The 24,099-nt window shown below is 45.9% G+C and overlaps 1 protein-coding gene across 10 annotated transcripts in view; it reads right to left on the reverse strand.

The window, feature by feature from the left end:
• The window catches only part of fbrsl1 (fibrosin-like 1), a 380,812-nt gene that overhangs the window by 55,993 nt on the left and 300,720 nt on the right, over window positions 1-24,099 (reverse strand). For 9 of the 10 annotated variants that reach the window (XM_080433944.1, XM_080433942.1, XM_080433947.1 and 6 more), the window contains one exon: window positions 2,750-2,798. In XM_080433944.1, the coding sequence (XP_080290070.1) occupies window positions 2,750-2,798 (49 nt within the window). Of the gene's footprint in view, window positions 1-2,749; window positions 2,799-5,382; window positions 5,496-24,099 lie in introns of those variants that run through there. The other variant, XM_080433940.1, reaches the window with a different exon arrangement.

A 24,099-nucleotide genomic window follows, 5' to 3' on the forward strand; every position in this document is an offset into this window, starting at 1 on the left:
GCAGTTCCAGAATACATGTATAATTATGGTCTGTTGCACATGTGTCCACATAACCTCCAGCATGGTTGCTGAATAGATAAAGTACGCCCCCACACCCTTAATCTTTAGAATGATCACAACATATGACAACAATTTGATTAAATTCTTCCAACAGAATTCTTTCCATATCCAGGAGCTAGCAGTGTATCTTACATACACATCGTGCCCTTCTCCGTGAGTAATGTTAAGTTCTTTTGCCCAATTTTCTTTATATATAGTTGAGGTTCCTCCAGTCTACATGCCAACAAACCTTCACAGAGAGCCTAGTATACATTTGTCATAAGCATTAGCCACTTTCAACTTGGCATCTCTATTTTCGGCATGTCTTAACAGGCAATTCTTTTCAAAATGTTTCTGTGACACACTGTTTGCTTGTAGATCTGATCTTTTCGCTCATTTGTCGTACGAATAAGTATATAGGGCCTCAGTGGTTAGTCAGTACCCTGACAATTTCATCTGTTTACTTGGACAAGTCAATTTTGATCTTTTTCTTGTTATAACCTCTAACCTGTAGATGTGGGGATAAAAATCATCATGCCTCTCCAGGTCGTATTTTTCCCTGAAGTTTTGAAAATTCTGCATCTCTCCTTTCTAGACCATTGTACATACTGTACTGCCGTAATGCCCCTGTTTGTCCATTGTTTGAGTCCTGGTTTAAATCTGGGCTCATATGCAGTCCAACTTCTTTCTCGTTTCTCTTTCCAGTTTATGTTGTTTTATTACTATGTTCCAGATTTGTACCATAAAGTTAGTGATTGGATCCAGTATGTTTTCCATTTTCATAAGTAACCTCTTGTCTGCTATTAAAGTTTGTTTCTATGTCCTTCAATCTGCGTTACACCAACATGTCAAAGGTCTTATTTGTACGGCATACAATTATTCCTTGAGACTTGGCCGTGCCTTTGTCTTTGGGCAGTTGGAGAGCTGCATACCTAATGCTAGGCTTCTTACCCCCTTCCATGTCCCCTTTATCCCATTCTGTGTACTGGTTCTTCACAGATTCAAATAAATATACTAGTCTCAGCAATATATTCCTTTTAACTATCTCTATTATAAATCAAATCTAAAGTAAGGACCAAACATTTCTCCATGTCTTTTTGTTTTCCTGATTTATACGTTTTCAACAGTCTGTGCATTTAGAGAATATACTGGTGCAGATGGCACCACTAAGCCTAAAGTACATGGTGCCTGTGATGTGCACAACACAGTATGCGAATGGAGATACATACAGTATAACCAAGCATGCACCCACAACTGTAATAATGTACACATGTGGTACGCATGGATTCCCCAATGCATTAAAAAAAAAAACACGCATGTGGGGCTTTTTAACCGTAATAATCCTAAGTGTGCATGCATGAGCACACAGTAAGAACCTCAGTGTACATTTAAATCTGAGAGTGTTACAAATGTAGCCAAATGGACCCTTACATTTGTACACTCTCAGATTGAACCCATTAAGACCTGGAACTGCGTCATTTTTTGATTTGAGCTAAAAAGCTTTATTTTACACTTTGGGCTATTCAAAAATAGCAGATATACAAGCTCATAGCGCGGCACCGAGTGCCGCGCTACGAGCTTGTAGATCTGCTATTTTTGAAAAATTGTGAAAATGTGTGCAAATCTTTGAATATATATATATTTTTAAAGTGAATAGTTTTAACTCAAATCTTTGCTTCTGGGGGGTCCCTGGAACACATTTTTTTGATGGGGGTCCGCGGCCAAATAAATATGATTTTGGGGGTCCTTGACATGAAAACGTTTGAGAACCACCGATATAGAAACTTACGTTTTTCAGAAAACTGTTGGGATTTAGGAGACATGTATAATCGGCTTCAGGTCTTAAAGGGTTAAATGAGCACTCATGATTTTTACAGTGCACAGCCACACACTGCATTGTTTTTTTGTTGTCTGGGTGGGTGGCTGACAGACCCCTCCGTCTATCTGTCTCGCTCTCTTGCTCTCTCTCTCTCTCTCTCCTCTGGCGTCCATTACAGGACAGGCCTGCTGTCAGCGAGCTTGTATAGCCTGAGGGGAAGTTCCCATTTTGTGGGAGCATGTGGCAGGGAGCCTCCAAATCTCCCTCTAATGAGCCAATATGTAGGAGGGCTAAGCCTTTGGCAGGGGGTCGGCCAGAGAGTGCCGCTCCGTGCCCGCACGAAAAAACAACACGCATATGTAGCCTGTTTTTTTCCCTGTTCACTGACATTTAAATCTGAATGAGACTTTGGTGGATTAGGGCAGACGGATAGGGGGTGGTGTTGGTGGCGTGTGTGTGTGTGTGTGTGTGTGTATGCGTGTGTGTGTGTGTGTGGGAGGGGTTGGACCCACTGCCCTGACCACAAGCCACTGCTGTTTACATTCACATTTGCATATTTTGAAGTTTTGATACCTCGCCGTCTCTCACATTTACATTTTGGAGCCATCCAGTCTCGTGCTCTTATTCAAAGCGCCTTAACAATCGGCAGGCAGGTGTTCCGGGGTTCACGGTCATGCTCGGACGTTGGTTGACCAAACAACATTATTGGCTTTGGCTATGGGCCTTGGTCTGCGTTTAATTTGTGACCTTTCACATCCAGGATAGATACTGCCGATCCAAACCGCTAAACCCTGCTATGCTTGAATGCAAAAAGGTGGAGGAGGAGAGGGGGAGCGGGGCAGGGTGTTTGAAAACTGGCTCAAAATTGAGGGAGAGGCATGGGGGACTTACCTTTGGGTGTGGTGGGGGAGAAGAGCTTCTCAGATCCTACATCGGAAACCTGGGGAACACAAGAAGAAAGACAGATTGTTGGTTGGATTCAGTTTTGTGGACCTGCTTGAGTAAGTCGTTGGCCACCATTTAGCCATTTACTAGTATCACTCACGTGAATGATCAAACCCCAAAACACCATCCTAGACAGTATATTGTGTTCAACAGCAAAAGAAGGCACAAGCTTGTAAGAAGTGTAATAACTATGCAGTATAAAGTATGTGTGACAGTAGGACATGCAACATGTTCCACTGTCTCACTCCTCACTGAGAACTAATAAGTAGCACACACTCAGTAGAACTACTGTAAGTAACTGGCAGCTAGTGCCTACAAATAGTACACACCCATTTCTGCCGCCACATAACTGGCACAACCTGCTAACTAGCACAAAGTCCTACAGTATGTGACAACATAAGATATAGGGCCTTTTCCTCCCATGTATCTTTTATCATTATTTTGCTGTTATCTATGCTGCAGTCTGAAGTAAGCCAAACAAAAATAAGTGTTACCCTTATGTACTGTACCTGTAACAATAAAGTACAACCTTGAACCTTAAACTGGTAGGAATACAACACTCAACTAGCAAGCACACACACTACTATTACCAACTAATGCATAGCACAGAATAGAAACATGGCACTGTCTACACATGTGATGGTTTTAAAAACAACAGACAATACATGCGAGATCAACTGCACAGCATCACCAGCACACTTTGAATGACACACTTATTCTCCTATCATGATCACAGCTTCTTCTTCTTCTTCCTCAACTGATAGTCTGTCTCTCTGTCTGCCTTCCTTCTTCCTGTGGAGGTAACATTAGGGGGCAGTCTTGTGCCACCTGAGAGCCCTCACACACGAGGCTGAGAGCGGGAAGTCAGCATGTCAGCCATGCAAGATCAGAACACAAAGCCCTGAACACACGCACACACAAACATGCACACACACACGCACACACACACACACACATGCACGCACACACATACCACAGGGCTTACAGGGACCCTGGGCGGAAATCTCATTTTGTTTCTGTGATGTATTTGAGTGGAATAATAGGCTGCAGCCCACAAATAGCATCTTGTTCTTTTAAAGTGAGAGCCGCATTTCAGATGCAACAAACATACGGCTGTAAATGGTTTCATCCACTTATGCAGAGACAATCGTTTGACCATTGTCAGGGTTGAACGCAGTTGCTACACAGTAAAAACCTGAGTTTTTAATTTAAATCTTAAGTGTGTAAAATGGATTTGTTACAGATTGTTGGAACCTTGTCTGTTCTAGTATCCCTTCTTTTCGCTTATTTTGATAGATGCTAGAATAATATGCAGATATATGTTGGTTACTTGTTCACATATGTTATTTAGATTTGTTTTTACTTGACCACAAATGCCACGAATGTTATTTAGGATAGCATGTCGTTTAGACAAATTCTAGGTTTGATGTTGGCCTGGTATGCTAGTTTCTTTTAAGTACTAATTTGTTTTCTTTGCTCTCTACTTATGTGACCATTTACACTGTTGTTGGTTGACTAGGGTTCATGCCATTTACTCTGACAGCATTTGTAAGTCGCTCTGGATAAGAGTGTCTGCTAAATGCCTGAATTCTAAGGGTATACCATTGGTTACAGCTTCACCTAAATGCCAATCATTTAAATGTTAAATAAAACATAAACATACAAAGACATACAATAGATGTGCATTGTGTGTTCTTTTTTTGCATCATGATCAGAGCTAGAGGTGTACAAAATTACAATATTGTGCATAACGGAGAACTGATTAATTGCATGGTCGATACTGATAATCCAACACAAGTTTCCAGTTAGGGTCTACCTTGCACCTGTTATAACTGTGATTCTGGGTGCAGATGCAGACTTCAACAAAACAATGCATTCTTATTACATGATGTAATGTAACATTTATTTTAACCAACTTCCAACTTGTTGGCCTTTAGTTCTACTGTTCTACAGTAGATCCTTTTGAAATCATCCCCAGAAAACACTGATTGAATGTGTACATCACAAAAGGCTTTTTCAGCTTCACATTCAACCTAAATATTATATTGGCTAAAGAAAATATCAGGATATTTCACAGATACTGATTTTCATGATATTGCATTTTTAAGGTAGATATCAGCCGATACCGATATGATGACAAATTACTTGTGCATCCCTGTTCAGAGCAAAATAAACAAATAATAATACAAAATAAAATGCCAGGAATACATCATATACTGTATATTCCTGCATATACCTGTATAAATCTATTCTCTTGTAGTGAGAATGTAGCTGAATCAAACAGATGAGGGAAAAAATGGTGTCTGACTATTAATTGTCAGTGGAGTCACCCAGACTAAACACAGCAAGCTATTCTCCTCTCGTGCCTCACATGTGGACATGTGTAAATCCTGGCATATCCTTGCCGAATCAAACCCTCCATACATTACTACAAATATACACAGCTACCGCGCAGCAGACGCTACACATTTTCAACACTAAGAATAGAGTCGGTAAAATGCAGACCACCTGGCATCGTCAGATAATTTATGTGGCGACACAACCTTCTGCGTTTGAGGAAGGTGATATTAACAACAAACCTCCTCCGTAGCCTTTGATCTCAGCCTATATGCGGAGGGATTTATATGTAAACCCATGATTTGACTCCTGCTGCGTTAGCTCCCCTCTCTCACTTGTAAAAAGAGGTAACAGAGGGTAGGAGCTGAACATATGTTCCACCCAAAGAGGGGCCAGGTGTCCTTAACCGCCATGATTGTATTTTATATACAACACAAAAGCAAGCATATGTAAAGTACAAGCAGCGAATCAGAGACGGGGAGCACACGAGCACAAGAGAGACGGAGCAAATGAAAAAGCAAACGATTGTGTAAACACAGATGGCTGTCCTTGGCATCCTGCGTACTCCCATCTACAGTATTTTGAGGACATCCTCTGCTTTCCAAAGACCTCACAATAACTCTGTACGCTGTCACTGTTCTGTGTTTGTGGGCGAGGGAGGGTGTGTGGGTATGTGCATGTGGGTGGCTCTGCGTACGTGTGTGAGCGTACGTGTCTGTATGTTCCTTTGTGCCAACGTTTCGTCTGAGCACCGAACACCACAACCGCACTCAGAAATACAGCAGCGAATCTCCCCACCCAGAAGTATCAAACAAGGTCAATACGAGAAAAAAATAACATATTTAGTTTCGGTCTTTGGTCTCTGCAAACGTTCGTCGACGAGGGCAGAGGGAAGTGAAAGCTCAGCATAGAGAAGGTGGTGTTTGGTTTCCTCTGACAGTAGACGAGGGGAGAGGCGAGGCAAGGAGACGGGAGAGGAGAGCAGAAGTGAGCAGAGGAAAGGAGAGCCGAGCAGTGAAGACGCCATGAGAGTAAGAGCAAAGGAAAGGAGATGAGAGCAATGGAGAGACGAGAGGAGATGAGTGCAGAGAAAATCAGAGAACAGTATGATGGGGAGGAGAGTAGAACAGGGGAAGCGGAGAGCAGAGGGGAACAGAGGAAAATGGAAGACAGGACACGAGAGGCCAGAGCGGAGACCAGAGTACGAGATAAAGAACGAAGCAGGGAGACGAGAAAGAGGAGAAGAGAAGAAAGGAGAGGAGAAGACAAGAGAGGAGAGCAGGAGGGGGGGGCAAGTGAGATGAGATGAGGAGAGCAGAGGAAAGCAAAGGCGAGACAAGAGTGTTGTGTTCATTGCCCTCTTTCAGTCTCCCAGAACCGGGGCGCCAGCCCAACAACACAGACTCTTTTGTTAGCTTTGGACAACATTAAACGCTCCAGTACCAAGCCTTAGCACCGCAGCACAGCACAGCACAACCTCAGCCCTGATTCATGGTCCCGGAGGCCCCTGGGTGAAAAAAGAATAAAACATAGGGGGCTCAGGATGAAATGAAGCTTGGCAAATGGATACAGAAGTCAGCTCGGGGGCTCACTCACAGTGGCACAGGGTCACGAAAGCGGAAAAAAAGAAGAAAAAAAAAGAGAAGGGGATCCTTTCACGCGGTAGCCCGCTATGACTGTTAAAACAACTGTTATGACCAGAGCTGTTAACCGAGAGAACAGACGAGACGCAACATTTTCTCCCTGTGAAGGAAAAGGTAAACCATACTTTGGTCGAGTGTACGTCACCTAGACGAGCCATGCCATATCTATTTATTCCTGCCCAGACCGTTTTGACTATGCGAGTGTATAACCCGTTTTAAATGTTCCCAAAAACACAGCGGCTACACCGACAACAACCGATATTTAGGCTTTTAGCACTGCGTTTTGCACCTGCCAAGTCTGTATGAGTCAGTCAGTATAATCCACAATTACAAGGCTGCCTTACAAGAGCACTTCTTAAAAAGGCATGTCAAAACAAGAGCCCTGATTCGTTGGCAAGCTGTTGCGTGTTTTTGCAGAACTTTTTTCTGGGTTTTCGCCGGCTGGCCAAGTTGACATTTTTCTGCGGGGGCTGTAGCGCTGTTCTGGAAGCTGAGGCTGCCTGCAGTCTCGGCTCACAAAGAGGTCACGTATAACAAATCCTTCACACTCTCTTTGTTGAGGCGAACTCAGGCGGCCATCAAAAACAGACAGAGAGATGAGACGGGGGAGGGAACAGAGAGGAAGAGAGGAAGAGAAAGAGGCAGACAGAGGGGAATAAAGAGGAGCAAAGGCCAGGTTTTCTAAAGGAAACTGGAATGGGGGGGCTCTACCCATAAAAAAAAATGAAGGGGGAAATTCAAGCCACATTGCCTGGGAGCCAAAAAGCCCTTGGAGCGAGCCGCAGGAACCCTGACCTTTTCGCGGGGGCCGTCTGCTATTCGAGCCTGGGGCTTGGTGGGGCCATGGGCCTACCTCTCTACCTCTCTGGGGGCCCGTCGGCAGGCCTCAGCTTTCCTTCCCTATTCTATTCATTAGCCATGCTTTATGATTCAGCTTCCTCTGAGCCACACAAGAGCTCCCTGAGGAAAGAAGCCTGAGCTGGAGAGAGAGAGAGAGAGAGAGAGAGGGGATGAGAGAGAGAGAGAGAGAGAGAGAGAGAGGAGGGGGGTGACAGAGAGCGGGGAAAAGGAGAGGTGAAAAAATGCAACGAGGAGGTCATGGGGGCTCAGTCAGGGCCCCTGCTCTCAGCAGCTGTGAAATCCTCCCGTTTCCTTGTCGAGCACAGAGGGAGAGATGGGTGTGTGTGTGTGTGTGTGTGTGTGTGTGTGTGTGTGTGTGTGAGAGAGAGAGAGAGAGAGAGAGAGAGAGAGGGAGGGAGGCAGAGAGAGACGAGTGTTAGAGAGGGAGGGTGGCGGTGCTAGGCTAGCAGTAGTAACCCCACCAATGGAGTGGGTCATCTCCCCAAAGAGCCACACGCGGGAGCATAATTCCCAGATTTAGGGAATGGCAAATTACAAATTACACTGTTATTTGTTTTAAAAAGCCCCCACTAGCTCCCCCACACACCCGAACACCAGTGACTTATTGGCTGCATAAATCTCTGGATAATAGCAGAGCGGCATAGCAGGGAGGGGAGGGTGCAGAAAACCCTCTCGCCAGCATTAAGGGAGACATTTACTGCCAGGCATTCTCAGCTTTTGCTGCCACAGCAAAGAAACGAGGAAGGGAAAGAAACGAGGAAAGGAATGGGGGGGGGGGGGAATCTTTGGCAATTTTCACATGTCCACATTGCTTTTACTTAACAACACCGCAAGCTAATTAATTTAGAAAATCTCTCCCGACAAGCTTAATTGCATACTATTTTTTTTCTCCCAGCAGTTAAAACGGCTTCCATGCTTCATTTCTGCACGACGACTGAGTCTGATTTGAAACACGTTCAGCGACACGAGGGAAGGCAAGCGAGGGCGGTAATCAACCCAATGACCTTCAGGCATGAATTTATGAAAGGCATTGATCAGTGTATGGCTGTGATTTCACTGAGACAGGAAGGTCAGCAATTACCCAGATTCAATTAACCTCATTTAGTGAAAGACTGCTGAGAGACCAATTTCTCTTCACCACCCCCTCACCCCGACTTCCCACACACACACACAGACACACATACTCTCGCGCACATAACAATGTATGCACGCAGGCACACTAACAAACACACAGCCCAACCCGCTGGGCTGGCTTTATATCAAAGAACCCACACGGCTGGGCAAGCAACTACCTTTTGATCTACAAGCCCCTATTGCATGCTCTGCATTCCTCAGAGGTGAGCGAATTATTTTTACAAAATGTTAGAAAAGGAGAAAGAAGCTAGGATAGAACATATACCACGGCTGGAGGTAAACGCCAAATCTCAAACAAATGAATTCCAAATCAAATATATGAGCGTGAAAAGAAAACAAACAAACAAACGAGCAAACTCCACCCGGCTTTAAAAAAAAAAAAAATCCTTTCTACACAAGCTGGCAGGTGCTATCACAACAACAACCACAGAGTGAAAACAAAGGAATAGCTCACGGTGGGCCTTTGTTGTGGGTCTGCGCCTGTGAAGCTGGTAATTATGGTTTATTTCTGAGTCATTTGGTGTGCACTCTTCTTGTTCTTAAGCAACCTGTTTGTACAGAGAAGTTCCTCTCAATGACAAGGGCCGACATTAACACTCACCACAACCCACGTGCAGCGGACAAAATTCTATTTAATTGTATTGTCCTACTACATTGACGCGCCGTGCTTAATGTGAGGTTGTTGTCACATTAATGTGACTTAAATTATCCACCGATATGTTCCTCCAACAATCTCATCAAATGAAATTTCCAAACAGCTATTGTTTATAGTGAATTAAGTGATTACGTGCTTTAGGTCCTTGCTCGAGAAATACTTTTACATGAACATCAGGATGATGTGTGTGTTTTGAGTGTGTGGAGGTTATCTGTGCACGTTATCTGTGCAGGTGAGCATATTTCAGTGGGTTGTTAAGCGTATGAATTAATGACTGTGTAGCAGACCTTTTGAATTTATGGGTGGGAGAAGATAACCGTATTATTATAATTTCTCTTGTATCCCATTGTATGATTTATACATTGTTTTTTACAGCATCGTCCCTGAATAAATAATTACGGCGATCTTTTCCATAAGTGGGTTTCTAACACAATGTAATAGATCTCTTCAAATGTATACAAGCCCATATGTAACCATAAACCAACTACTGTATAAATACCAACACTGCTACAGTGGTACACGATATAAACTATCGTTTAATTGAGCATGCTAAAACAGCCTATAAATCAAAGACCTCACATCATGGTTGCATAGTTCCCTGACAGCCAAATGAGTGAGTTTATTTGATGCCTCCAGGGAGGAGGCACTTGACACTGTAGTATATCACTGCTAGCATGGTTAGTCTGGGCTCTGCAACGCAGTGGAATGATGTAACGCAGAGCCACATGGAAATATCAGAAGACCAGAGAGATAGAAAGAGAGAGAGAGAGAGAGAGGGAGATGGAGAGAGAGAGAGAAAGAGAGAGAGAGGGGGAGAGAGAGGGAGAGAGAAAGCAATGGGATAGAGAGGGATTAAGGCAACAAATAATTAATTTATCTTGCAATAAATGCAAGATAGATGGGGGGGCAGTGGGTGCATGGTGCAGTAGAGGAGGGTACCCACATACTGGCATGGACAAGCAAGTTCTCAATTAACCCTGGCACCACCTTTCTGCCACTGGACCCCCAACCTCGGCTCAACCTGACACCTCCCATCGACACTCACACACACACACACACACACACACACACACACACACACACACACACACACCCCCCCCCCCCCACACACACACACACACATACACGCATGCACACGCCTGCACGCACCTCACGCTTGTGCTAATTCGCTGTCCTGCTCACCGTTTTATCACTGTCAGCTTCCTCCTTCACTGCCCTGACCTCCTCTCCATTTCCCTCTGTCCCTCTGTCACCCCTACAGTTCTCTTTCTCCCTACCCTGGTCTTAGTAGGACGGGATGTCATGTCACCAAAGCCACATCGGGGTTGGGGAGGGAGGGTGGGTGTAGTGGGTTCTATCTTTCCTTTGCCGTTTGCCGTGCACATTACAGTCATGTCAGGAGGTGCCTACTGGGCAATATGATAACTATTTCACAGTGACATCGTCTTGGAGAGAATAAAAGAACAACGTCTTTTTTCTTTACGATGTCAGAGGTAAATTACCTGAGGATTTTGCTGAGCTTCATCAATGGCCCCTCAGGTACCCTTAGACCCAATCACTGCTAAACGGGTCAGAATGTTCTCTTGGTTAACTACTTAACCCTACAGTATACTTACTTTGTTGTGCGACACAGCGAAAATAGCCAATCTCCATGCTCACAACGCATCACATTGTGACACATTGTGAGCTTATAGACCGGCGGCTATTTCTGCCATCACTTTGAGATTTTTTGAAAAATGTCAATGCCAAAAAATGTCCAAAATACGGACACCACGTTGAAAGTGGTTAACAGAGCACCAGCATCTCCCTGAGATGCATAAGTACTGCATATTATTATTATTATTATTATTATTATCATTCTTACTATAATTCTTTATCAGAGAGTGCAGAAAGACAGGAAACCAAGGGCAGAGATAGGAGAGACAAAGAAGTCTGGGACTTGGATTTGAACTCGGCTCCTCGTGGCTCGCAAAGACATGGTCTGTGGCTGAGCCACCAATATTGCATGTATTATTATGAACAACTAACGCCACGTTATCCGTCAATGCTAAATGTTAACGACTTACGCTAGGTTAGCGATTAATGCCACGTTAGCTGTGCATGGCGGGGCCCAGGGCCCCCTGACGGCGACGGGGACACCAAATTAATTATCTCTCCCTTGCATTTGTCCTTCCCCCCCCCCCCCCATCCCTCCCTCACTGTTCCAGAAACTTAATGACCTCCCCAGCGGTCGTTTATTATAAGCTACAGTAGCGCTACCATTTTCCCAGGAACTACCGGGCCAGCAAACGGGGAACTACACCCCCCCCCTCCCACCACCAGCATGTCAGAACAAGTGTGGGCCAGCAAGACTTCACTCCCCCACAAGCAGGAGGGAAAATACACACACACACACACAGAGATGGAAACCTCCCACGTAAACTGTCAACTACTGGGCCCTGAACCTCACCTCCAGCATCATTAAGATGGTAATGAATTCCATAGTGACCATCTCTGCACAGAGTGCACACACATACACCTACTCACAGCAGGTATGCACGCACGCGCACACACACACACACACACACACACACACACACACACACACACACACACACACACACACACACACACACACACACACACACACACACACACACACACACACACACACACACACACACACACACACACACACACACACACACACACACACACACACACACACACACAGCTTTTTACATTTAGCACTAGCCCTTTCAACAGCTGGCTGACATGTAGGCTGTGCACATGCATGTGCACATATGTGTAAATCTCTTCACACTTAGACCTCAGCAACATTTTGTGTGTGCGCATGTATGCGTGTGTGTGTGTGTGTGTATGCGTGTGTCTCTCCTCTCCCTAGCAACAGAGGCAGGGAAATCTATGCCGCGAGCTGAGGGGCTCCACAGCTTTGTGTAAAATATTACCCATCATCACCCTTACCTTCTCTCCCTTCCCCCTCTTCCGTCTCCTTCCCTCCCTCACACTCCCCCCCCCCTTCCCCATGTCCTTCTCCCCTTCACTTCTCCTCCCTCCTCTCCTCCTCTGTACCCTTTCCCTGCTCTCCCCTCCTCCTGGTGTTTCACTCCTCTCTTCTCCCCAGGCTGTCTGGGGGAGCAGTTGCTGGCCCTTATCAGGGCCGCCTGTCAGTTTCATATACAAATTAGCGCCGTATCGGGGGGAGAGCAGGGGCCTTGTTTCATCAGCGGGGAGGAGAGGAGAGCAAGCTTGAGACGTACAGAGAGAGAAAGTGAGAGACAGAAGGGCAGAGGGAGAAACGCATCACATTAAAGTGTTTCTTTACACTGTAGACAGACTGAGAGACGGCTCACAAATCGAAGCATCCACCACCAGAGGAGTTGTGCGTGCGTGCGTGTGTGGTGGTTTTTAGGGTGAGTGGAGGTGGTGCAGGTGGGCCAGCCCCATGCTCAAAACTAACCAGAATAAAGAGAAATGAAATGAGAGTAAATTAACATACAAACACCACCACTATTTCCTGGAGGGCCGAACCGTGGAGATCGGTGTATGTGTGTGTGTGTGTGTGTGCGCACTCACACGCGCAGAGGTGAGTACGTGGGTGGGCAGTCAATCCAATGCACTGTTGTCTCAGGAAGAACAAAAATACAACAAATAAACGAATATTGTGCAATATAATATAACAGCAGTGGTGTCACAGTCAGTCAGTCAGCCTGCCGAATTTCTCACAGGAAATCAAATGAGGGCCATGTGTGGACCCATTTCCCCTCAACACTGTCTCAACCAGAGTTTATGAGCATCAACACCCGCCAAGACAAAAACATCAGTGAAGCGTCATCGTTAAGTGACATGGGGTGCAATGAGCCTCGAGGCAATGAAAGCAGACAAAATCATCTCGACCGTCGTTCACCATTTGACGCCCCAACGCATTGCCATGATATGAGCTTCAGCCAGTATTTATAAAACCGTACTGTAGGGATGGGACGATATGAAAATTACATGTCACGATTATTGTGGCAAAACATTATTGCGATTAACGATATTATTGCGATAATCAAAATTTATTTAAAATAGCCGATCTACAAGCTCACAACGCTTGTAGATCTGCTATTTTTGGTGAATCGATTTGTGTAGAGTGATATAAGAGCGTACCGAATGCGCTCTTTACAGGTCCGTTTTATCAAGTAAGTATAGAGGGTTTAAGCGGTGCTGAATTTGCAGCTCAACAAAAGCTAATCAACCCTAGTGTGGGACGGAGGACAATTTCACGATAATTTAAAATCTCCACGATACGATTATTTTTATCACAATAAACGATAATAACGATTATAGTCCCATCCCTATACTGTACTGAATGTTTAAATAATGTACACGCATCTCTCCATCCCTATACGTTGCTGTCAGGTGTGGTGGTGTAGGGGCGGCTAGAGGAGGGGATTGTATGGTGGCAGAAATGTTGATAACAGTGAGATAGTGTTATCTATGCCAGGAGGAGGTGAGATAAGGGTCAGAGAGGCACGGCACAGACACACATACATTGTACAGTCCTGCTTAACACCCATGGCAACGAGATGGGGAGTGGAAATAAAGAGAGAGAGAGAGCAAAGCAGACGGACAAACAGAGAGGGATGAGAGGGGGAGAGAAAGATACATCGCCAGAGTAAAAAGGGGGACAGTAAGGCAGGCAGGGAGATGAAAAATATGAGTGAAACAAGAGGAGGCCAGAGATAAGGGCCACGGCAGCAGTAGCCTGGTTCGGCACGGCATGACTGAGTGCGGAAAGGGGGCCGTGGTGGCCTTCCTTCCCTCTTTAATGTCAGAATGTGTGCCAGCAGAGATAAGGGCTTCAGGTAATCTCCTGGAGGAACCAAGGGGGTTGTGGGGAGAATTCTTCATTATCTCCCCGGGCCTGATAGGGATCTGACTACTGCTTGGCTCTGGCCAGCTCTCTTGGACCGCTCAGATGGCTGACAGGTCCCATTTATAAGTCACAAGCGAACCGGCCATGCCGGTCGACAGTCAGTCGAGTGTCTCACTATATAGTTACAGGCCTAATTGTGAGGTCAAGTGTTCAAATCTGGCTTGTGACCAGTGACACAAGTAATCCCCTCTCTGTCTCTTCTCCTGTCTTCTCACCCCTCAAGCAGAAATGCCTTAAAAAAAAGATCTTTCATCGAATCCGGCTGGTGATGGCGTGTGTCATTCTTTCTTGTTCTCTCACCATTCGACTGCCCATTAACCCTGACATTCCTAATTTGGGCAAGTCATTAATATTGCCAAAACTTTTCAGATTTTTTTCTCAAACTTGATCAAAGTGCCGATGCCTTGTGAGCTTGTAGATTGGCTATTTTCGCTATTTGTCGTACGACAAAGCATATAGGTCTTATATTTGTAGTTAAAACAGAAATGCTTTTACAGCATTTATGTAAATAGTACTTTTTACCCAAATTCCACCTTTCTATGATATGAGCCAGTACCCACATAATCATTTTTGTCGTTAAGCCTTAATGATAAGACATGTGCGGAACGGAACGGAATAAAACGCGGAAAAAGATAAGATCAAATAGACTGTTTATTGTCCAAAGGTAGAACATTGCCGGTGGTTTCACAGTGGTAGAATGAAAAAATACAATAAACATAGCTACCATCAAACACTGTAAGCCAAGGACAACAAAACAGAGCCTGAAGTGCATATTTCACTTCTAGTATTTAGAAAAAGAAGCACCTCTTGCCCATGCTTTCCCACAGTGCAGCAGGCAATCATTGTTGCTGTGGAGAGAAGAAGAGGATCCTGGAGGAGATGATAATAATATTCCTAGCCCGAGAACCATTTTGCTGCAGTAGAGCAACATCCTAATAGACACACACACACACACACTCTGCCTGGCCCGCCATGACATAATCGCCCTGCAGAGGGCTGCAGGCAAGCTTGGTAGGCAAACCACCCTCTCACTGCAGCTTGTTAAGAGAAAAGGTGGCCTTAAGCGTTGCTCGAAAGAAAAACGCAGATTCAACTCGCTTCTTTTCATTTCACCCTCCACATCCGTACAGTGTCAAGGTGAGTCATGCTCCATCTCAGAGCTACAGGAGTCATAATCTTGTGTTATTTCTCTCGCATCTCGTCTCTCTCTCAAAACCGCACTGTGAATGTGACGTGGATTCGCCAAGAGGAAGTAAAGGGGAAAGGGAGCAAAAACAAGAAAACAACCTCCACTTGGATGGCATCGTAAATAATGCAGCGAAGGAAAAAGGAGAAAGAAAGAAGTTCTGTGACCCTTTCCCTCGCCTCAGCCCCCCCCCACACACACACAAACAATGCATTTCCACTGCAGCGGAGAGACACAAAGAAGCAAAAGAAGAGGAAGAGGCAGAAAGAGGTGGATGGCAGGGTGTGCGCGGTGTACAGCAGACATCGGTTGGTTCCTCTAGGCACAGACTACTTTAATGAGAGGAAAATAAACATCTCGCCCAGCCCTGCAAGCCACGTTGAGTAATATGAATCATCTCGCCCTCTCTAACACAAATAAATGTTTCACTAATGCACAGTGGGAGTACAGGGCTCCTTGCAACCTCCTAAACCCCTACATACACACACACACACACATTCACAGAGTAGATCCCACCACAATGACCCCTCACATTTCGGCCAAGCTCTCCGCCTGCTCGGGCTCACACGAAGCTGCAGTTTCGTGGTGAGAGGGAGTCGCTGTTGGTGGTTATTAACAACATGTCTACCAACAGCCCTCCCGTCTCCAACAGCGGGGGAATTCAGGCAAGGTGGAGGTGTGCGCACGGGGACATTCAGCAATTCCACCTGGCATTCCCACTTGTGTGACAGCCACTGGCACGAAAAGTAGGCCAGCCTCTTAAGGATCAATACGGCCACTTGTCTCGCAGACAGACTGGGAGCGGGGGGGGGGGGTTGAAGCAGAGGTGGGGGCAAAGAGGCGAGGGGTGGAAAACAGAAAATGACAGGGTCAGGAGGAGCTGACATCCCTAGCTAAACCCCTTACCCCTCCACCCTCACCACTCAAACAACATACACCAGTCAGCTAGCCGTGCTAGCGTAAACAGACACGTTCTGCGCTATATAAAGGAGGTGCAGAAACCCCCCCCCCCCCTCCTCCTCCTCCTCATCCTCCTTCTAAGCCCCTGGGGTCACGTTGGAAAGGGAACGAGGAACGTTAAGTGGAATTCACTTTTAAAGCGGACACCGGGACTCAGGTTACCGGCAGCTGAAAGACAAGCTGCTCCCGGAGGCCTTGGGCCATGCAAGGGTTGGACGGGACACCCGATGCTCCGGCAGGCAGGCAGCCCCCTCTAGAAATACCTCCACCCGTAGTCAGCTGCCCTTATAAATAGAGGAGAGGAAAGATGGAGGGGAGGTTGGCGGGGTCACCATACTTTCACACCGACACTGTAAACTAATCAGGATTTTACAGTGTAGGGGCCTGTGGTGGTTGAGTGTGCATTAGAGCATCTTGTCTGCTTATAAATCTACCACAGTGAAGCCAAATGCAGCCTTCCACGTGCAAAGACAATGACGTTTCAATGGAGAATGGAATATCTCCATGTTGACTTCCATCTATCTTCCCTGATAAATGCAACAGAATATATATTTTTTTGCTTATTATGATTATGATGACAATTATAATAACATTATTGATATATGTATGAATAAGCAAAGTCAGCCATAATACAGCTGATGATAGTGAATAATAGTATTATTCTAATATTATTCGCTGGCACATGATATATGTAGCTCTTTATTCTGCTGCCAAAAACAGTAAACTGAGGTCAGATTGGCAGGGGGAGGCAAAGATATAAGGTTTTACTGCTGGAACATAAAGTGATGAGAGAAGGGCAGCGGTGGCAATAGTTATGCGAGTCTAGCATTAATTAAATATAGCAGAACCATCCCCTCCAACGCATGGTCGTCCCACAGCTGTGTCACGACTCTGCAACATATATTTTCACTATTTAGACTATGGTGCAGTCCTGTTTTATGGATGTCTTTATTCGTTCCACTGATGTGTGTACATGACACGTTCTTGATTCACTGGTGACATGGGAGCCACTTTATGATTGGAAAAGTAGGTGTGTGTGTGTGCGTGCGCGTGACCGCGTGTGTGCGTGCGCGTGTGTGCGCGCGTATGCAGACGATTCCCCTGACATACATACATATATCTCTTTCATGACACGCCATAGCTCTCAAGCGCTTCGGTCATTGGCAGTCCCAGATGTGTGACTTTACAGGGGGGCGTTGGTGCATATAAATAAACACGATGACATATCAGTGGGACATGCCATAGAGATTTTGCTCTTTGTGGGTTGGGGGGAGGGGGGCATGGAGGGGTTAGGGGCTAACAGTGTTCCTCCAGCACAGGCCAGTTTAACGTTGACGCGACAACTGCAGCGGCCTTGTGAGAGAGCTTATGGCTCTAGGCTTCACACCTACTGTTTAACGTCACCTACGCCATACCGCACCAATGCACTCCATGCTCTGACCTTGTGACAATGAGACTATGTGTGTATGTATTTTAACTGACAGTTTTTAGTTACACAATTGTCGGAGTAGAGTAGAGTAGTAACACAATAATAATAGAAAAATATGTTTCTCAAACAGTGGGTTGGAATGATGCGTGATGTTCTAACGCCTATTTTATGCTTGGGGGACAAAATGCGGTGCATCATGTCACAAAAGAATTGCAGAATTTTGTTTGTTTGCTTGTTTTACTTTTCTTTTGTTGAGTGACATGTCACACAGCACACTTTTTTGTCTAACCATAATTAGGCTTTACAAAACTGTGGACGAAAAAAAAAGAAAGAAAGACCTCTAGCTTTCAAACTCACATGGAATTCAGACAGAACTCCAATACACTGAAATTTAAGTGGGAAAAAAAGAACTCCAATACACTGCAGCATTTATATACTACATACTATTTGTAAACTATCTCTTCTCCCTTACGTGGTCATTTCAGGATATAATTACAGCCAGATCACTCACTCTGGCACTCTCTTCAATTGGCTCCTTGTAACGTTGCTCTGGAATACAAAATCCTCAAAACATGCCAATGTTAACCACTTAAGCCCTGTTTTCAAAAGATTTTCAAAAAGATTTTCAAAAACATTTTGATTTTGTTTGAAAATAGCTTATTTTTTTTAAATAGCCCACAACAAATTGCATGCCGACATGCTGTGAGAGTTTAGATCCGTTAGAGAACTTTTGAAAATGTTTGCCGATAATGACATGCCCAAAATAAGGAGGCCTGGGTTACAGTCGTTAAAATATTCTGTCAGAGAAAAGGGTATACCAAGTCAACTTTGTTCTTTTGCAATGTATCAGTGAACTCTGCGTAAACCCCATGGCAGTTATCTCTCTGATTATAATGTAGCACCTGTGGAGGAATCTGATCTGGCATCTGTCGGAACACAAATCCCCGGACAGGCCAACAGTATGCGGGGCAGGGGAGCAGGGGAGGAGGACAATCTTGATGGGTTTGCACGGCTGAGGCGGATTTATGAGCAAGCTGCAGAGGAGAGGACCGTTAAAAGCCAGTGGCCATGCCAAGCATATGCAGAGCAGCCATCGCTCAGGATTAAAATATAATGAGGCAAGTAAATGCAACTTTGTCTTACATGAGTCCCTAAATTATTCATGCAGAGAGAAACAACAACAGGCAAAAGAGATTTTCCCTAGAGCACTAATACCCTTTTCCGAGTCGCTCACGGTGGCGACGATGAATATCTTAGTGCTTGTTAAAAGCTTTGTTTTTCCTTGGGACTCTCAGGCTGGGGGGGGTGGAGGGGATGGTTGGGGAGCTACACATGGATTCTGATGAGCAAAGAGGACTTCACTTCCTGTATCTTGGCCCCTGCTGAGGTTATTGGCGTGCACATGTCCATTATGGCTCGTATTGATTTTTTGAGCAGTGAGTATGGGAAAAGGCAAGGTTAAACAGCTCATTGCCACAGCGCCACATCGCTTTAACAAAGCTGTTTCCTGTCAATAAAACAAACGCGACCATTATGTTCTCAAACTACCTCTTAAACGCCAACGCGTCTCCCCTTTCAAAACGGGAAGCTGTCCGTTCATGCAGCCGAATGTCTTAAGTGATGCCGACACTTAATTAATTGTGTCATTTACCAACTGCCACCTGTCTATTATTTTTAAAGCCTTAAACAAACTCTATGACGCCCCTTCATTAGCTGTCACATCAATTCAACATCTGAGAATAAAGTAAAAACCTTCAGTCAGGCTCAGTTTGCTGAGCAGTAGATATGCTGGCAGGTGGAATCAAGATCACAGCTGTTATGATCAAACGCTCCCTTTCCCACATTTTGTATGAATCTTGGGATTAGCACATGCCCTGAATTTGCAATGGCTCTTTGTGCGCCATTCAGTGCTCAGTGGAGAAGAAATGACACAGATTGGTGGAGGTTATCCAAAGCACTGTTCGCATAATATCGTATCTGTTTGCGCAGAGAGGACATCAGAAGTGGCACGGAACTGCTCTCTTTACCATCTTTCCCAAAATTGGCTTTAAAAAGTACATTTGTTAACCACTTTCAAACCACAGATATCAATATTTTGGGCATGTCATTATAGGCAAAACATTAAAAAAAATCTTAGATTTGTTATTTTTGGTATTCATCGTACGTAAGCCCTATAACATATATAGGGCTTAAAAAGTTAAAAATATAACAAAAACGATGCATAACCGGACTACATCACAGAGGATCCAGGCTGCATCCAGAGAGGAAGCAACCACTGAAAGCAGCCTCATCTGCCTCCTACACTCATCTCCTCTATACCCCCCACCGCACCACCACCATCTCTCTCTCTCTCTCTCTCTGCTGCTTAAAAGCTTTAGCCGAGAGAGGGGGGATTTAATCAAGTGTTAAAAGCTACAAGGCTGTAAGGCTGGGCACAGCGGGCTATGAGGGGGAGGGAGGGAGGGAATTGTGGGTGGGCAAATCTCGCTTGCGGGCATGTCTTCTTCACGCTCCTCTTGCTCATTGTTGTTATTCCCAGACAACGAGAGTCCTTGTTGAGCACTGCCTGTGATTGTTTGGGTCCGTAGAGAAAGCAACAGCTACTGTATTGTTGCGAGGCGGCAGAGGGAGAAGAGAGGAGGCGGGAGGACACCTCTAAAGTCCCTGCCGCCGGTGTCTTTTCACCTTGCTCAGGTGCTCCCAGCAGGGAGTGGTCGGTCCCACCTGGCCCTGTTATGAACCTAACGCTCACTCCTGTGTTTAATTGGACACTTGGTATGGTTCAGTGCACCCCTGAGCCTTCTCCCCTTCCCCAAGTACCAAGTAGTCCCAAGTCTCCGCCCAGGCCGCCACCCACCACCTCTGATTGACAGGTCACTGGCGGGTGGGTGGGGTGCGGGGTGGGTGGGGTGTGAGGTGAGGCCTTCTGGAGGAGTTACCTCCCACCCACCGAAGATCAATACCTCCACACGCAATTAGAGGAGCCGAAACAGATGGGCTCGCAGGCTTCAACGACTCACTGCCTATACCACCCACTACCATGCCTCACCTCACACACTCTCTCACACACACACACAAACAGGACACACACACACACGCACACAAGCACGCACACACACATATTCCAGAGGGTAGAGACCTATCACATCTCCTGGCTGACTGGTACTGGCAGACACATTCTGCTGTTGGGTCTCTAAAGGCTAATTTAGGAGATTGTTGAAAATGTGTTATATTCCGGGAGCGACAAAATTTAGATTAGCCATAAGGGTTCATGCTAACTTAGCAATAGTTCCAGAGCAGTCGATGCAGGCAGTGGTGATGGGGCAGTGGAAACAGTAGCCCACCCCGATATACACATGCACACACACACACACAGTACCCCATGGGGAGAGACCTTAAACCGGTGTTTCTGACAGCTACACTTGTTCTGTAGAACCTCCTACCCCGCCATACCCACCCCTCAGTCACTAACAGGTGGCCTGTCCGTTCCCCACAGCAATGTCACTTGCCAGACATGGCAGCCCAGTCACATTCAGCTGGCTTCGGCTGCAACACAGACCCTGAGAGAGTGATGCATACAAAGACTGCACAGCGGAGGAAAACGGGGGCCGGGGGTACAGGACGGAGAGACGGAGAATCTCATCCAATCAAATGAATCCCACTCTAAGCACAAGTGACAGGTCTTGTTTGGGGATGTCCCCACACAGGGGCCTCCTGAAAGGCCATGAAGGGCCTGCTGCCTTGTCTCTCTGGCTCTGGCTGCGAGCGACACATTGTGGGTGGGTGTGTGGATGGGTGGGCGAGAGAGAGAGAGAGAGAGGGAGAGAGGAGGGGAAGGAAAGGGAGACATGTCTGATTTGGCACCATAGCTGAGAGAGTGAGAGCAGCCCAATTATATTTCCTCTCCCTCAAGAGCTAGCCGACCCCCTCTGGCAGAGAGAGACATAGAGAGAGAGAGAGAAGGCTCTGCCATCCCTTCTCCTTCAAGACAATGCGGATAAATAAATGACAGGCCCGTCAGGGCCTGGCCCCGGCCTCCCAGAATACATTGCAGTAGCAGCCGCCCCGCTTGTCTCCCTGCCTGCCTATCCATTCCCCTTCCCCTGGTATTACCGCAGATAGACATTTTTCACATTATTATCGTTGCGGCGTCTGCGTGCCCCGTTCGCTCGCTGAGTCGCGGCTGATGACGGACAGTACTGCAGGCAGAGCGCGGGGAAGGAGATGGGCGAGAAGTGTCTCTTGTCAAAGTCAACATGCTTAGCAGAAATTTAACAAGTTCCCTGGGCTCTCTGTCTCTCTCATGGCGCAGGGAGCCACAGGACAGCGCCTGTTGACAAGGCCTGGGCGTGTCACTGTCACTGACACTTGATAGGTGGGAGAGAATGGAGAGAGCAGACAGAGAACAAGAAACGGAGGGAAATGGAGGGCCATATGCAGAGATACCCAACATCTAGTTGAAACATGAGCTTGTAGTACAGAAGCAAATACAAATGAATAACTTACTGAGAGATAGAGTGGCTACAAAAACAGCCTGCATGACTTCCACAGTTTTGAAATCTAAGCCACCAAATACTCCAATATCCCCCCTTATATAGCTTAAAGGGATAGTTCACCCCCAAAATGAGTTTTTGTCGCATTCCTAAGCCAATAATTTGATTCTCCTTTGAGTCATCAAATTATTGGCTTAGGAATGCGACAAAAACAAAAAAATATCCATGTATTCAAGGCTCCATGGGGTGAGTAATAGATAGAAAATAAGTCATTTTGGGGGTGAACTATCCCTTTAATGTAGCCTAAATGGCTTGAACCAAGTTTGCGCAAGAAGGGTTTTCTTGCCCCCCGGTGCCCTTCTGGCAGCCAGTAGTGGGCGCGTCGCTGTAAAACATTAGCGTCACATGACAAGAAAAGTCAAATATCACAGGAGGCTTGTGTTTTTTTAGTAATAATTAGGTTGGGATCTGCGGAGAAACACTCTGAGCCTAGAACTCTGTGCGCACGAGCATTTCTTTCCACCGCAACTCTCATGGCTGAACCAAGATCCAGATGTTGCGGCTCAGTGTGGATGAAAAACAAGGCGAATAAAAATTGGAGGACGGGAATGGTACACATTAACTATAATCAAAAAGAAACAGAAAACGAGAGCGGGACGCTTTAATTACTTCTCACATGTAATTTGGTTTTTTGGGGGCCAGAGGCAGGCACTGCCAAGAAAAGCTGAAGATGAAAAGGGTCTGAAATTACATGGAGGGGAGAGAAAGGAGAAAGTCCGGAGGCACTTATACTCGCGGTCCGTCACTACGCCACAACACAACTTTACAGACAAGGCCGCTGACAAACCCCGAAGTCAACGTTTCCAGTAAATTGGACACGGCTACGCACACCATATTGACTAACTTAGATCCAGAAAATCAGCAGGGCTGCAACTTTAAGGGAGATGGCGAGAGCATGGGCTGAGAGCTTAGTATTTGAACACTCGTTCACTCTGTAAAATTACCGTGTTTGCTGTGTGACTGAACAAGATGTCAAAATCATGTTACAGAAATAAAATAGAAAAGGTTATTGTCCACACATGGATATTTGATTTCACTGTGGCAGAATAAAAAACAGACAAAATCCACTCATAAGACATAAGACTGATTGTTTAAACTTCTAAAGCCCCCTTCAATAATGTGAATCGAATGACGTGTTATTCCTTTCAGATGAGTAGGTGAGGATACACATTGTCTTTGGCCAGTGGAGAGCCTGCTTGGACGCATCAGTTGTCCTATGAAATCTCCTCTGTAGCCGCTGCTCCTCTTGTTTGCAGAGGCTCTCTCTCGGCTCGCCGGTGTTGCCACAGTGCTAAATTGCACAGCTGTTCCACAATCTGTGGCTGTGTTAATTACCCTAATGTGAGCGGCAGCTCGTCAGCTCCTCACTAACGAAGGGGGGGTATGTCGGGGGGGGGGGGGGGGGGGGGGGGGCTTTCCAGCGAGGGCGCCGTATGTTCGGTATGTAGGGCCCATTTCCACCCGACGCTCCCCAGGCTGTACACACACACACACACACACACACACACTCACACACAAACGCGGACCACCCGACACATCCACATCCAGGAGGATACCACATCTAATTAGAACTCCCCAAATCTGCTTACTAAGGGGGAAAAATAGGGAAAACACACACAG

This window comes from Gymnoscopelus braueri, assembly GCF_963280865.1.
Source record: "Gymnoscopelus braueri genome assembly, chromosome: 7".
Classification (NCBI taxonomy): Eukaryota; Metazoa; Chordata; class Actinopteri; order Myctophiformes; family Myctophidae; genus Gymnoscopelus; species Gymnoscopelus braueri.